The sequence below is a fragment of the Dermacentor silvarum genome, chromosome 1 (genome assembly GCF_013339745.2).
Source record: "Dermacentor silvarum isolate Dsil-2018 chromosome 1, BIME_Dsil_1.4, whole genome shotgun sequence".
In the NCBI taxonomy this organism is placed as follows: Eukaryota; Metazoa; Arthropoda; class Arachnida; order Ixodida; family Ixodidae; genus Dermacentor; species Dermacentor silvarum.
In genome coordinates this window covers 56,929,990-56,946,169 of record NC_051154.1, presented here as the reverse complement: position 1 = coordinate 56,946,169, position 16,180 = coordinate 56,929,990, and the positions used below count along the sequence as shown (strand labels likewise).

At 46.1% G+C, this 16,180-nt stretch overlaps 1 protein-coding gene across 1 annotated transcript in view; it reads right to left on the bottom strand.

Moving 5' to 3' along the window:
• The window catches only part of LOC119463733 (alanine--tRNA ligase, cytoplasmic), a 58,598-nt gene that overhangs the window by 8,409 nt on the left and 34,009 nt on the right, over positions 1 to 16,180 (bottom strand). Inside the window, exons 13-15 of the mRNA XM_037724560.2 lie at positions 11,642 to 11,758; positions 2,930 to 3,067; positions 646 to 786 (exon numbers count right to left, since the gene is read on the bottom strand). Of these exons, the coding sequence (XP_037580488.1) occupies positions 646 to 786; positions 2,930 to 3,067; positions 11,642 to 11,758 (396 nt within the window). The remainder of the gene's footprint in view (positions 1 to 645; positions 787 to 2,929; positions 3,068 to 11,641; positions 11,759 to 16,180) is intronic.

The following is a 16,180-nucleotide window of genomic DNA, read 5'->3' as shown; positions in this document are numbered from 1 at the left end:
CCAAATCGTATTATCAGGAAAAGAAAAAGAAAAAGACATATCCTGAAAAACGTATTACGCAGAATCGTATCAATGAGTATCCACTGTATATGCTTCAGTAATCATATTTATTTATGGAATGTCTTAAAACGAACTATGCTATGTGATAACATTCTTATAATATGTCAGACCAAAACATTTGCAAAGTTACTGAAAGGGCATACGGTCACAAACATCTCAGCTGAATATTACTCCTTTACACTGAGCAGGAACTTACAACCACCTTAGGACAGCCTGTTTGATACTTTCTGTTAGTGTCTTTTAGAGGTTTATTAATGCTGATATTCATTAAGAAATGGTTTCCAAAATGCATCTATTATCCTTCCCAGACATCAGCAGCCACGAGAGACAAAACAGTGAAAATCTGGCTGGTTGGTGCATGTTACAGATGAATAGAGTAACAGTGCATGGGACAGGACAAGTGAAAAGAACGATCAAATTACTGCATCCGTTCTTTCCATTTGTCCTGTCCAATGCACTGTTACCCTTGCAATGAGCAAGTAAGTGCTCAAGTAGAACCCTATGTTCACTTATGCTACAGTTTTGTGCAGCTTCAGCATGAGTCCTAATTATTGCAAAAGGCACAAAAGAATTATGTAGCCGTACCTCATTTGTAACTTTAACTAGCTCTGGTAGGGCCAAAGCATTTTCCAGAGGCATAGTCCTTCTTGCAACAATGCAATCAGCCTGGATTGCATCACGACAGATCTCTTGAATTTTTGCAACCTGCTCATTGGTCAACTTTTTCTGAAAAACAGTAAATGCAGAAAAATGCAAAACAGTATAATTAAGAGATGCATTACCATTCTTTTCTCGAACACAATACTTTGCTAAAGAGTTTCACACCTAGAGCTACAACGTCGCAATTCCAAAGCATGCAGCTTCTTTCCTTCCAAACTATCCAAATGTTGTCAAATGAGAGCATTCTAGATAACAAAAACGCTCGCACCAAAGACAGATTTTCTGTTTGATTACTTCAACTGTTGATTACTTCATCTTCACCTTACTGTGAAATTGTTTTGTTTGGGAAGCTATGTTAAAAGGCATAGAGGCTTCTTTCTCTTTTTTTTTTACCTTTTTTTTTTTTTGATAACTGGCGAGCATGCTTGCCACTTCCAGCCCAGTCAAGTTTCTATACCGTATTTTCCGGTGTATAAGACGCGTTTTTTTTTTCTTAATTTTTCGTCGGTGCATCTTATAGAACGGTGCGACCTATGTACGTTCTTTTTTTTTCGGAACAACTGCCGTTAAAATCGGATCCGATGTTATGGCCAAACAAAGTGCGCTGGTTGACTTAATTGCTACGGGTTCTGTGCGCGCTGTCGAGGTGCCAGGTTCTTGTGATCGAGTTCCCGAGCGCCGTGCGAGAAGGATGGAGCAGCAACGCATGCGGCGGTAGGCCGACCGCAGCCGAAGTCATCGCATCTGCAGATCGCTGTCAAGATACAGCGCACGCCGCTGCGCAAACTACGCAGTTGCTACGAGAGTACAGGCAGCCCCTCCTCCCTCCTGGGCAGTCTTCTTGCTTTTCCTCCCTTGTGTGCTATTCGGCTCACCGTCGCACGCTTTCACTTGTACATACAGCATACGGTGCGCGGGGACGATGCTATCGCCATTGGACTTTACACGGAACCACGACGGCAGAAATGCACCTGGAGTGGAAATATATGGCACCCATGCGCTTGCGCGTGACCCGCGTTCACACTGCGAAACGTCACTGTAACTTTTTATTGCGATAGCAATTATATGGACACTTCAACCGGATTTCTGCCGTCGGCGTCGGCGTCGCCGTGAGGTTCCGTATAGATTCAAGGGCGATAAAATCGTCACCGCGCACCGTATGCGCGAGCGAAAGCGCGCGGGGGACGCGCGCGCTATCACGGAGAGCGAACGCACGGCCGAAAGCAAACGCGACCGTCGCGCAAAAGGCCGTGGAGGTATGGGAGGGAGGGGGGGCTACGCTGTGCTCCGGCACTAAAGGCGTATCTTGCAATCGGGCGTACGAGCCACTCAATCTCCCACGTGAAAGCAAGAAAGCGGGGAGGCAGCGCGAGAGGGAGGGGGGGGGGGGGGGGGCGCAGCTTCTACTCTGCCAACAACTCCGTTCGTACTTTGCCCGGCTGTGGCCGTCGCCCGCACGGTCTCTTATCTCCACACGGCTCTGACTTTTGTATGCGCTTGGCGCTGAGCCGTGCTCCCTCAAGGGCTGCAGAAGATAGCGCCAACCTTTCCCTTTCCCTCAAGAACCACTTATCATGTATGCGCTGTGCATCCGCTGCTCAGTTTCCTTTGAAGCGATAGACCGCACGAACCTTGCCCGCTGCGGCGGCTGCGATTGCTGCCAGCGTTTTGACAGTCGTTGTCTGCGGTCATTCAGTGTGATCTATTCATGTTTGCTTGTGCGCGCTGACACCATGCTTGTTAATTCAGTTAGTAAGCGGATGTGTCCAAGTTTATGCAGCCGATAAAACTACTATCCCTACTTCGAATAGCTCTCTACTAATTTGCTATCGCAATTGATGCTTCGCCTTTTGGGCGAAACTGCGACTTTTATTAAATCGCTTACCGAAAGAACAGGTGCGTCTTGTATACCGGTGCGACTTATATGCGTTTTCTTTTTCTCCGGAAAAACTGCCGTTTTGAGGGGGGTGCGTCTTAAACAAAGGTGCGACTTATAGAACGGAAAATACGGTACTTGTTTTACAGGCATAAATTCAATATAAACACCTTGATACAGGTTTGTTGCATCACTTTCCTGTGCACACTGTCAACTGCACATAAAGTTATAAGTTTTCCACAAGCTTAGACAATATTTTGAAATCTTACAACAATTATACGTGTATAAGAAAGCCAAGGTAAACTTCCATAAACTGGAATAAAAGTTACTCACCTTACAGATGAAATCAAAACGCAAGTGCTCACTGTCTACCAATGATGATCTCTGCTCAGTATAATCAATTACTGTTCTCAGTGCGGCATTCAGGCAATGCGCAGCAGTGTGGTGTATCATGCACTGCAACCGATGTTGCTGTTATCAACAAAAACAAAGAACAAAGAATTACACGGTTAATAACAAGAAAGAGGCATGAGTCTGTAGATGACAAAAAAGTGGGAAATGGGCTAAACTTGCATGAAAAATAAAAAGGCATGCAAACATTGTCTAACGAAATCTTTGCACATTCTACTTGCCAGTCAACTCATTTTGGCACCACCTAGCTACCTGGGACCAACATATAATGTGAAGTCTGCTGTTCAATAGTGATATGGTATTACTGAAGTAGGCAGGATAAGCAGGAAGGAGCACAACACAAATGAAACACTGAGGTGACTGCAACAATAAAATATTGACATAGAGTCAAGAACATACACAAATATGTGGCTTCATCCAATTCTTTCATTAATTACACGTTTACAAAAAACTTGCTCTATCATCGGCATTACCAAAGCATCAACAATGGCTTCTCCCAGAGAACCATAATCGCTCATGTCCTGTGCCAACCATGTCCTCTGTACCAGCTGTTTCAGTGAACAGTTTTAGTTCTTAAATAAAGTGCAGCGGATACAATGAGCTTATCATAAGGGCCAACTACGGGGTCTCCGGGGCTCAAGCCCCCTCTGAAGTTTTCCCATATCGCAATTTACAAATTCTAGCCATGGAGTTCGCAAGGCGGATGCACTAGGAACTAATTCTCAGGATGGCACCAGTTTAGAGATATTAATTTCCCGAACATTGTGGAGAAATGCATTGGCGTTCCAGTTACTTTTGTGCTTACCCGCCGTGGTTGCTTAGTGGCTATGGTGTGGGACTGCTAAGCATGAGGTCGCGGGATCCAATCACGGCCACGGAGGCTGCATTTCGATGGGGGCGAAATTCTAGAAAACCCATATACTTAGATTTACGTGCACATTAAAGAACCCCAGGTGGTCTAAATTATTCCAGAGTCCTCCACTACAGCGTGCCTCATAATCAGATCATGGTTTTGTCACGTAAAACCCCATAATTTATATATTTACTCATACTTTTGTGCTTCGGTGCATAAAACGACGTTTTGTTAAGAAAGTGACCGACATGCCAATCCATTTCTCCACAAAGTTAGAGAATTATTATCTCAACACTGGTGTCAGCCTGAGAATTAGTTCTAAGTGGATCCGAACTCCATGGCTAGAATTAGTAAATTGTAACATGGGCCATAAGGTAATTAACTAAAAACTTAATTGGTTAATTTTGTTAATTAGTCGATTATGCATTTCAATTTTTTGTGCTAGTAATGTCCACCTCTTCGAGTAGACGAGCTCATGAACTGGAATTGTGCTATCTGCCACAGGCAACCTTTAAACAATTTTTAAAGAGTTCGCTGAACAACCTTGGATATAGAATTCACTCAGTAACCGAAATTATGCCAAGCCGGATTCACATGAAATCAAAATAAATAGAAGTTTAAAAGTCATGCGCAGCAGCGCTTATACTCAGACTCAAAGTACTAAAAAAAAGAAAAGAGTGCAGTTTGGCTGGGAAAGTGAAGCAGTATTAGTGATAGCGAAGTACCGTTAAACCTGCTTATAACGAACCTCCATATAACGAATTCCTGGATATAACAAATTTTTTCTATTCGCCACCGTCACTACATAGAACCACATGTATTTGAGACCTCTACGTAACGAAGTGGCCGTGGGAGACCCCCTCGAAATAACGAATTTTCCCCGCCGACAACCTAGAGGTTTCGCCCCAAATTTTGTCATTTTTGCGCGAGCAGCAACCGGAAGCACCTTCTCCGCCCAACGAAATGCGAAGTGGCGGCGTCGCACTTGGCGCGCTCGAATTCACGGCGACTGTGAGGCAAGATCGAGCGCACGTGTGTGTGTGTGCGAGCGTGTGCAAGGCGGGCCTGCATCCCTCGTCCTGGTGATCTTGCCGCCGCGGGCGTGACCTTTCCCCCTCCCTTCACTCAAACCTGATCCCGCCACTTGCTGCAGCTGGCCTAGCCCGCCAAGCCGGCATTCTCCTTTTCCAGTTGATGTTACCAAAAAAAAAAAAAAGTTTTTTTTTCCCCAACGCGCTGGCAGCGCCACTGCGCAAGTCTCTGTTACTGTGCAAGTCTCTGCGCTTCACTTGACTAACCTGACACTAGGTGACACTATACGATGCTACGACGCCATCGTGTCGCTCGCTCTTCGTTTCCGACGCCTCGCGAAACGACACGCGTCCACGCATCCAGTACCTGGTGTGACATTCCAAGGACGAGTGCTTCGACGAAGAAACGCAAGATACTGACTCTTGAGGACAAAATGGCCATCTTGGACGCCGTTTCTGGAGGCCAAAAAAAGAAGGATGTAGCTGCCCAATTTGGCATCCCAGCTAGTTCTTTGTCCACAATTTTAAACGTGAGAGATGCGATTTGCAGCGCTGTGGAGCGTGGCACGAACGGCAAGAAGTTGAAGTCATCAACATACGCCGACGTCGACAAAGCTGTGTTCACATGATTTATGGACATGCGGGCACGAAACGTACCCATCAGCGGCGCTATTTTTCAGCAAAAAGCAAGGAATTATGCTTGCATCCTCGGCTGCGATGATTTAAAAGGCAGTAACTGGTGGCTCGAAGGTTTTAAACGCAGGTACGGGGTCATCGGCAAAGTGACCAGTTTCTTTTTCGAATTTTGGTGCCGAACCTGCATATAACGAAATCCTCTTTAAAACGAAGTTTTTGGAGAATTTGTCAATTTCGTTATATCCAGGTTTAACTCTAGAAGACAATTACACGAAGGAAGATTCTTACTGTGTAAATCCCTGTAAGGATCGCACCCGTGTAAGGGCCGTACCCCCAACTTGAGAGCCAATATTAAAAAAAAAAAAAAAAAAAAAAGACATCCAATTGAGAAGCAATCGTGTTCCGTGCGCTGATTCTGATCTGGCTCAACAGCTAATTGTCGCGTGCAGCATACTTTCGCACGTCGCTATTGGATGTCGAGAGGAGGCGATCGCGGAGGTTTAAGGCAGATTTCATACTCGTAGTTGGAAAAATTAGGTCAAATGACCCGGTCCCATGAAAGGCCCATCAAAATCGCAACAGAAAAGTGCAGCCCTTACACGAGTCTATACGTTAGTTATAGTGGCCATATAAATTGTAGTAAACATTACCCAAAAATTAAAATAGCAAGCATAGTGTAATGCACCAACCATGTAAACCTGTAAATACAGTATAGACCATTTATAACGTAACCGCTTATAGTACAGGACCAGATATAGTGCGGTCTTTTCAGACTCCCGTTAATTTTCCCATAGCAATCTATGTATACACGTATCGCTTATAGTGCAGTTGCGGGAAACGAAATACCAGTTACAGTGCTGCTGCCTGGGAGTACGGAAGTCAGCGGAGACGGCGAACGCTCCCCTCAAACGGGCGCCCCAAGGAGTGCTCGAGGAAGAAAGAGACGAAGTGGGGGAGAAGGGCACGTGGTGCGAACGAACAGCCAGTGAGGCTGAAACCAGAATCTTGAGTGCGAGTCGTGAAATATCACGGCGCGCATAGCGAGCGAGGGCCACGAAACTGCCAAGGCCAGACAACGCTCGCTTTGCGATAATGGCATTAAACGAAACTTCAGGGAGCGGGCGGCGCCGGCACGCCACGGGGAAGGGCGCACGCAGAGACTGTGGAATGTGAGGGAGGAGGGCGGCAGGGAAGCGGATTTCGCCTCGGCGACTCCGCCGCTTCGGTGGCTCCCCTCGCCCTCCCTCGTACCTACCTCACTTTCGACTGTCATCGTGCGCGCCCGCCGCCGTGCAGGCGCCGCCGCTACAGCCGACCCGGCGCCAGCTCCCCGAAGTTTTGTTTTCTGCCGTTATCGGGAAGCGGGTGTTGGCCGGCCTGGGACAGCGCCGCTGCTTCCCTTTGCGCCGTAGCCGCAGCGTGCAAGGTCAACATGTGACTAGAAAGTAGAGGGAACATAAAGGAGAAAGAAGGGTTCACTGCCATTTTCTACGCATGGCTACGGTAGCGTGGCTGAGACGTCGGCACGTAGACGCATGTTCCGGCGCAACGCAGAATCGGCGACCTTGCCATTTGAGAGAGGGTGAAATTTCCACCGCATTCTTTTTTCTTTCTTTTTTTTCTGTTTTGTTCGCGCGCGACATTGAGGGGTCTCTCCTAAGTTTTTACTCTATGGCGGTGCCGGCGCAATGCCGGTCAGAGGCGCCGCCGCGTGATTTGGTTCGAATTAACGAGATTCGACTGTAAATTGAATGCAAACGTTCTAGCCGCATTCCTCGACTGTCGCATTTGCGTGGCGGCTCGGTGCACATGTTTTGCATATGTGCGGGCCTTGAAAATTGTTGCTTTGGTTATAGTGCGGTACCGCTTATAGTGCGGATATTCGCGACTCCGGCGACTTACGTTATAAGCGGTCTACACTGTAGCTCACTGGATGACCTCGAGCACTCGCTTTCACAATGCAAGCATTATGAAGAAAGCCGGCAGCGGAGGTGAACGGTTCTCGTACAACCACGCGATTCACCGCAACTCCAAAAATTAGATTAATTATGATTTTCTGCCCATTTTTATGTCCACTACACACCAGGAAGACACGCACATGAAGTTAGTAGTCATCCCTGCTCGCCCTATATCATTTCACCCACCAATAATTACCAACAATTCGATATGGCACGCCGCATAAGCGTCAGTCGCGCACACTCATTCGCAGCTATGGCAGGGCTAGAGGAGAATATGCGTGCTCTTCTTCCCATTCGCGTTTGATTACGTGACCTACAACTAACCCGAATATTGAGCGCGTGGGAAATAATGCCCATCAAGCCGCCGTCCTTTTCGGCTCACTGTTATGTGCTTTTTCCCGCATCCTAAGTGTATGGGTCGCTCATTTATATGACTTGTGAATTTAATACGGAACAGCACGGCGACGACAACAGCGAAAATTTGCCTGGAGTGTAGATATAAGTGCTTTCGCCATAAAGCGAGAAATGGAAAATGGTTAGCAAAGGGTATATATATATATATATATATATATATATATATATACATACATATATATACGAGGTGTGTTCAAAAAGAAACCGAATTTTTGCTATAACACCTTCACTGCTCATGGTACAACATTTTGAGTGCTGTCGCCTTCAAAGTAGTCCCCTCTACTGGCAATGCACTCCTTCCCATCTTTTCTTCCATTTTTGAAAAGCCTCCTGGAACGCACTTTCTGGAATGGCGTGCAGGTCTCTTCTTGCATTGTCCTGGATCTCCTCTACGGCTTGGAACGACGTCCTTTCAAGGTGGTTTTCAGCTTGGGGAATAGAAAAAAGTCTGCTGGGGCTATATCCGGAGAATATGGTGGCTGGGGCACAACAGGAGTGTGGTGTTTCGCTAAGTAGCTGTAGACAAGGAGCGACGCGTGAGCCAGGGCATTGTCATGATGCCACATCCAAGCCTGATTTTCTCACTATTCAGGACTCTTACTGCGCACAGAATCTCTCAAACGTGCTAGGATTCCCTAGTAAACTTCTTTGTTTACTGTCTGACCATGTGGCACAAATTCCTGATGGACAATGCCTTTGCAGTCAAAAAACACAACCAAAATCACCTTCATTTTTGACCAACTCATGCGTGCTTTTTTTGGACGAGGAGAACCTTTGGCCACCCACTGTGATGACTGCACTTTCGTTTCAACATCATAGCCATAAACTCATGTCTCATCGCCTGTTAGGATGTTCTTAAGAAAGTTTTCATCATCATTGGCAGCGGCGAGCAGTTCCTGGCTGATTTCAACACGGGTCTGCTTCGGTTCGTCAGTCAACAAATGCGGCACGAATTGTGTGCTGTCACGACGCATTCCAAGTTTGTCAATCAAAATTTCATGACCATGATCCTACGCTGATACCCACTTCGTCAGCGACTTCTCGAACCGTCGCTGACGAAGTGGGTATCACTCGACGTGGTCATCATCTATGGATGTGGAAGGTTGTCCAGGCTTGGGATCGTCATCGACTGACATTCTACCGTCTTCAAAATGCTTGAACCAATCATAGCACTGCGTGCGCCTCATACATTCCTCACCGTATGCTTGGCTAAGCAACTGACATCTCTCTGTGAAAGTTTTCCCAGGTTTGTAGCAGAACTTTACACAGACACACATGCTGTTCTTCCAATTGCTTCATTGTCACTTTGGCACAAATCCGAAGAACAGCTTGTTCATGTGCTCACTTCAACAGCTGTAGCTCGCCAACTAACGTTCAGAGCGAAACGTGGCAAATGGCAGTTTGTTGTCTAAACCTGCCGCTACATGCGCTCAGTAGCCGCAGCACGCTCCCTCAGCCGGTTGGTGCGCTATTTCAAAAGTTCGGTTTCTTTTTGAACACACCTCGTATATTCAGCAACAATGGGAACAAATTACAGCAAATGATTGAGGACCTTAACCGAGAAAGTATAAGAGTGGGGTTGAAGATTAATATGCAGAAGACAAACATAATGTTCAATAGCCTGGCAAGAGAACAAGAATTCAGGATCGTCAGTCAGCCTCTAGAGTCTGTAAGGGAGTACGTTTAACTAGGTCAATTACTCACAGGGGACCCTGATCACGGGAAAGAAATTTACAGAAGAATAAAATTGGGTTGGAGTGCATACGGCAGGCACTGCCAAATCCTGACTGGGAGCTTACCACTGTTGCTGAAAAGAAAAGTGTACAATCATTGCATTCTACCGGTGCTAACATATGGGGCAGAAACTTGGAGATAAACAAAGAAGCTCGAGAACAAGTTAAGGACCGCACAAAGAGCGATGGAATGAAAAATGTTAGGTCTAACGTTAAGAGACAGAAAGAGAGTGGTGTGGATCAGAGAACAAACGGGGATAGCCAATATTCTAGTTGACATTCAAGTGGAAAAAATGGAGCTCGGCAGGCCATGTAATGCGTAGGATGGATAATCGCTGGACCATTAGAATTACAGAATGGATACCAAGAGAAGGGAAGCGCAGTCGAGGACGGCAGAAAACTAGGTGGGGTGATGAAGTTGGGAAATTTGCAGGCGCAAGTTGGAATCAGCTAGCGCAAGACAGGGGTAACTGGAGATCACAGGGAGAGGCCTTCGTCTTGCAGTGGACATAAATATAGGCTGATGGTGATGATGACATATATATATATATATATATATATATATATATATATATATATATATGTAGGTTTCGGAAACTGGTCGGGCACCAGCTGCCCCTCCGCAGAAAAATGAAAACTTTCCACCTATGGAGCTTATTTTTTGGCAATGCATTATTTGCACCAACAAGCATCACAATTTGACTGATAGGCATTGATTAGCTTGTTATTTAACTAAACTGTGGTAACAATAGCTTTATGAGTGGCATTCGAGAACATGCTGCAGCAGCTGAACTGAAGACAGTCAATGCTCAAGGCATATCCATTCAGTAGGCATCATGAGACTACCACCAGTTTCAAGATGTTCAAACACCTACAAAACCTGCCACAAGATGAAGAGTTGAATGCTTCGACAACAAATGCTTCTAAAATGAAATGACTTGTATGACAAAGGATTTCATATGCCCTGACCGAATTTCTAACTGCCGCATGTATTGTGAATGCCTCTGAAACAAAGAAATAAAGGCATTCTGAGGGATTATTTATTGGATGTAATGCACGTAACAGTGCCACTACATCCCTACAGCGCCACCACATCCCTCCATAGCTACCACAGAGCAGTGATGCACACGAGAAGTGCCACCCTGCGGAAGGGTCCTGACACTGCACTAGTTATAGTAGTCCCTGCCCCCTCTCCCCTACTTTTAACCGGCACGATAATCTGCTCAGAACTGACGAATAACGACATTGCTGAGGCCATCAAGGATGGGATGGAGTCAAAAGTCGACGAAGGCAACAGTGTTGAAGAACCTGTAAACTAACCAAGACTTTTGACGAGGCAGGCAATAGCAGCACTCGATGCTCTGCAGCTGTACCATGCCTCACTTCGAAATTTTGCTGCTGAGCGTGCTGTGAACCTCCTTGCCCTAGCATTGGCTGCAATTGCACATTCTGTCGAACGACGTGCGCATAAGAAAAGTAACAGCCTAATTCACTAAGTTTCACTTGAATTCACTCAGAATACCTCAAAGGTCCCAAGAAACGGGACATTACACAAGGATAAATAAAGAATAAAGAAAGCTAAATAAAGAATTTCTTTTTGCCGTATGTGCTTAGAAGTGACCTGTAACGCGAAACATTCTTAGTGTCCCAAGCGCTTCATTATAGAGGCATTTGACTGTATATTGTTGTTTACATAGGCTTTCTGAGAAAATAATAAGTGGATTAACACCACCCTCTGCTGCAAGTTGGAGCATAGACATATCAAAATTGCTGATAGTTTCAGTACAGGAGAAAAAATACACAAAAAGTGCCGTAATGATTAACAATACCTTATATGCTGGTATAAGTTATGCTTTAAGTTATCTTACATCATCAGCCTATATTTATGTCCACTGCAGGCCAACTGCAGTGGACATAAATATAGGCTGATGATGATGATGATGATGATATGCTGATATACATATACAGTACTATAAGGTAACATATTATAAGATAAATGGTCTTCTCACCTTATTAATCCACATTTCTGCATCATCATCCTGGTGGATTAATCCAGCTGTGACCACACCTTTGTGAAAAACAAAGCCACTGCAGTTTTTCACATCATGAACAGCGACTTCACCACTCTGAAAACAAATGTTATGCAGATATTTTAGACCAACTTACTGAAATGCTGTAGCAAACAAGGGATCGAGAAAAAAAAAGTGTGCAACCAGACTAAGTTGCACACTGAGTTGTACACTGATCTGCTTTTTTTATATTTATGAGCTCCCCTTGCTTTGTTATCCTCACACTGAGAACGTCACAATGAGTTGTAACATAATTTAAAGCAAGTACAAAAAACAACCATAAGAATTCACTAATTTTTCACAATGCACAAAGCAAGCTTATTCATCTGCAATAGCTGCCACTATTGGCCATATTTCCCTATCAGTATTACATAGAATTCACATCACAGATAGCCCCCTCATTTCCCTCCCTCGAATTCGAAACAGACATATTTTATTGGACTGGCAACAAGAAACAACAAATGAAAGTGAGACCAACCCAGTTAATTGGCAATGAGCAAGGAAATCAGTTAGGGTCTGAGAAAAGTGTGGCAGAGGGTTGCCTGACCCCCTCATAGCAACTTAGTGGCTTCTTGTAGAAGTACCTAGCACGAAGAATAAGAATAGCGATGTGGCTGAGTTGGTCGAAGTTCATGGCAGTAATTTTTAAAGCACGCGGAAAGAAAAGAAAAGCTGGACGTTGTGGGGATGCGCGACTCTCACGCGTCTCCTGTAATCCGGCTTCACCGCGTGGCTAAGTGCCAGTGGCGGTCATGGTGGTTCCGGCGCATTGCGAGAGATGGCGCGAGTGTCGCGATGCTAACGCCACCGAACGGCGGGGTGACTTGGGAGAAAAAGGTCAAAGGCGCCTCCTCTTTGGGTTGGGATCAGTGAGCGACGCGGACGTCCCGCGCGTGTGCCGATCCACGCTTCGCGAGACGTCTCGCGTGGCTCGGAGCGGGGCACCGGTATGGACGAACACGGATCGTTCGAACGCGCCACCATTCGCATGATCGTACACGTGAACGACTAGGAGATGGTATCATAGCATGGGGCGAACATATTCGCTCGCTATCCGGTCGCGGTGAGTCGGACTTCCTTGATTTGTTGCGCGCCCATGTGAATGTTCTATTGGTAGTACTAATTCGGCTAGTGTGCATTAGTGTATGAAAGGTGCAATAAATGTCCTTTCGATTGTTTGCACTACTGTGTTGTCGTTCCTTTGTCCCAAGAGCACATGTGAGACCGCACAACGTGCGCAGTTAATCACGAAAATAAATTTGTGGATTGCAGCATAGGGGTTGTGCACCGAATACCATTTATATGCGGCCTCAGTTATATAGGCCAAACAAGACGCTGTATAAACAAAAGACTGGGGCAGCACAAAAACAACTTAACGAAAGGAAGAACATCTAACCTAGTGGTGTACTGCAACAGCTGCGGCTGTAAGCCTCCGTTTAATGAGATAATGTAGTGGATCGCCATCACAATCGGGGAACGCAGGAAATTTCTGAGGCCTATAGTATTAAAAATATGGTGACACGTGCGTAAGTCAACCATCAGTGGCTTTACACGATAAGGAGTTCCCGCTTTTGAGCCTATACCAACCCTAAACGTGTCTGGTCTTTAATCTATTGAAAATTCTTGCCATGTAATGAATTTTTTATTTTTTTTTTTACTGCTGGTTTTGACTTATTGATGTGACTAGTGTCTCTCATACAGGGTTTGATAACCCTATCACGTTGTGTATATTTTTGTGCGTTCTTAAACAATATATCGAGTTGGTAATCAGCGCTCGTGTTTGTCCTTCTTTCACTACCCCTCCATTCGTTTTCTCTTCTTTCCGCACTTCAGTGCTTCGCACTGCAAAACTCACACCATGCACCAAGAATAAGCATCAGCAATCTGTATACGAACATATTTTACTGCAAACATAAGTTATGTTTGGCACGAGAAATGCTGAAAGCATACTACATAAGAAGAAAAAAAGATATCTGCATTAGCGATACGTCAGTAGTGTTGCGTGGCGCTGAGTTTGAATTTTTTAGATGCTTTTTAAAAACTAGCACATGTTTCCTATTGACTCATCTAGGGTGGTGTGATGTGCGGAACCTTGCCGCGCATGTGTGGCTTGGCTATATATTGCGATGCTTTCTCGGAATAAAGTTAGCTGCGAGTGACGCTCTTTCCTTTCGCCTGTCTTTTTCTTGGTGCGTTGCGTCTTTTCGTTGTATGAAGCATGTACCAACTAGCCCAACAACAAGTTTTATTAAAATACATTATGTTATCACTTACGTCAGCCGAATCGGCATGCGGCAGCTGCCCTTGCGCCGTGTGCCAGATTTTCTTCTTTCCCCCCCCCTCCCCCCCCCCTTTTCTATATATTTCCGAGACGACAATAAAACGTCGCATTATGCCTGGAAACGCTGTCTGATTTCCTTCCGGATGTACGGACTTTCCCAGCGGCTCGGCAACAGTGGCGACGAGGGTGGGATTGAAACAAGCGAAGGTTCCTGCAGGACCTGACAACCGCCCGGAACCAACGCCAGCCATGGCCCACAAGCTACCAGACTTCGACGATACGAGAGATAAGTGGCAACCCTACATTGTAAAAATCGAAGCGTACTTTGAAGCTAACAGTATCACCGAAGATGCGAAGAAAAGAGCCTTGCTTGTTGCCGCGCTCGGAACTTCGACAGTTGAAGTATTATGTGGAAAAGTTGCACCCCTACCGCCAAGTTCTTTGAGCTACAATGAGGTTGTGACGACCTTAAACAGCTACTATAACCCACAGCCGAATGAAATTACCGAGCGGTTCAAGTTCTATCATCGCTGTCAGCAAGAGGGAGAGCCTATGCACGCATTCATTGTGGCCGTACGCCAAATGGCGAATAATTGCCAATTTGCGTCAATGTTGGACAACATGATAAGGGACCGGATAGTGTGTGGTGTAAGGTCCAAGAGCTTACAGAAACAGCTACTAGCGAAAAAGGATTTGTCTTTGGCTGACGCTGAGGCCCTCGCTCTTGCCGCGGAAACCGCAGAACTTGATTCACAAGGCATTTCGGCCGACAACGAGCAGACGCACGTGCTACAATTATCCCAGCAACGTGAACCAGGCTCGAGTAAAAAGAAACCCGTAACGTCACAAGCACTGTGCAGATGTTGTGGAAGCTATGGGCACAAAGCTTCGACGTGCAGGCTAAAGAAGCGGCGATGTTTCAAGTGTAGGCGGCAGGGTCACTTAGCCAGAATGTGTTCGCCCGAAACCACCACCGACAGAGCGCTAGCATTAACAGCGCATACGAAGGACGATACTGAAGATGGCGACAGCAACGCATCGCAGATTTGGTCATTGACCACTGCTCCAGCTTTGGTTCCACCTATCAGGAAATGTTTCAATTGGGGTGGCATCAATCTGACGATGGACATCGACACAGGATCGCCAGTCTGTGTAATTCCCAGGGCAGTTTATGAAACGTACCGTCAACGATGGCCGCAGCTGCAAGAAGCACAGATAAAGTTGTCATGTTATCTCGGCAAGCTTCCGGTACTTGGAGTGCTCAAGATGAATGTTTCTTACCAATCCTTGACAGTAAACTGTAGCCTAACGGTTCTGAATTGTGACGGCCCCAGCCTTTGTGGGCGGGATCTTTTGCAGAAATTGCGTGCAGAAGGCGTCCCTGTATTGCACGTCAAAGAAACAAGCACGGAAAGCACGTCTGCATCACCGTCCGCAGCACTACTGGAGCGCTACGCGGAGCTGTTCACCGACGGAACTGGACTGCTGAGAGGCCCTCCGGCCCGACTACACGTCAAAGAAGGAGCAAACCCCAAGTTTTACAAGGCAAGGAAGGTTCCATTTGCACTTCGCGAAAAAGTGTCTCAAGAGCTGGACAGGCTAGTTGCGGCGGGCATAATTTCCCCCGTGCCTCATTCTGAATGGGCTACGCCCATAGTACCCGTGCTGAAAAAAGACGGGACGGTGCGGATTTGTGGTGACTTTAAAGTCACCTTGAACCCCGTGTGCGAAGTGGAACAATACCCATTGCCGATTATAGATGACATATTTGGTAATCTCTGTGGGGGCGAGAAGTTCAGCATTCTAGACCTCCGAGACGCTTACAATCAAATCCCGCTTCACGACGACTCCAAAAAGCTGGCGGTCATTAACACCCACAAGGGACTATTCTGCTACAATCGCTTACCCTTTGGCATAGCGTCGGCACCCGCTATATTTCAACGCAAGATCGAGGAGGTGCTAAAGGGTCTGCCAGGTACCCAAGCGTATCTAGATGATGTGCTAATAGCAGACACCGCCGGGGATCAGAATGCTAATGTTGAAGCGGTACTTCATCGTTTCAAGGAGCATGGCATCAAGCTTCGTGCCGACAAATGTAGATTTTCTGAGTCATCAGTAACCTATCTTGGTCACCGCATCGACGCAGAGGGATTGCATCCGCTAGAAAAAAATGTTGACGCTATAAGGCTAGCTCCGGC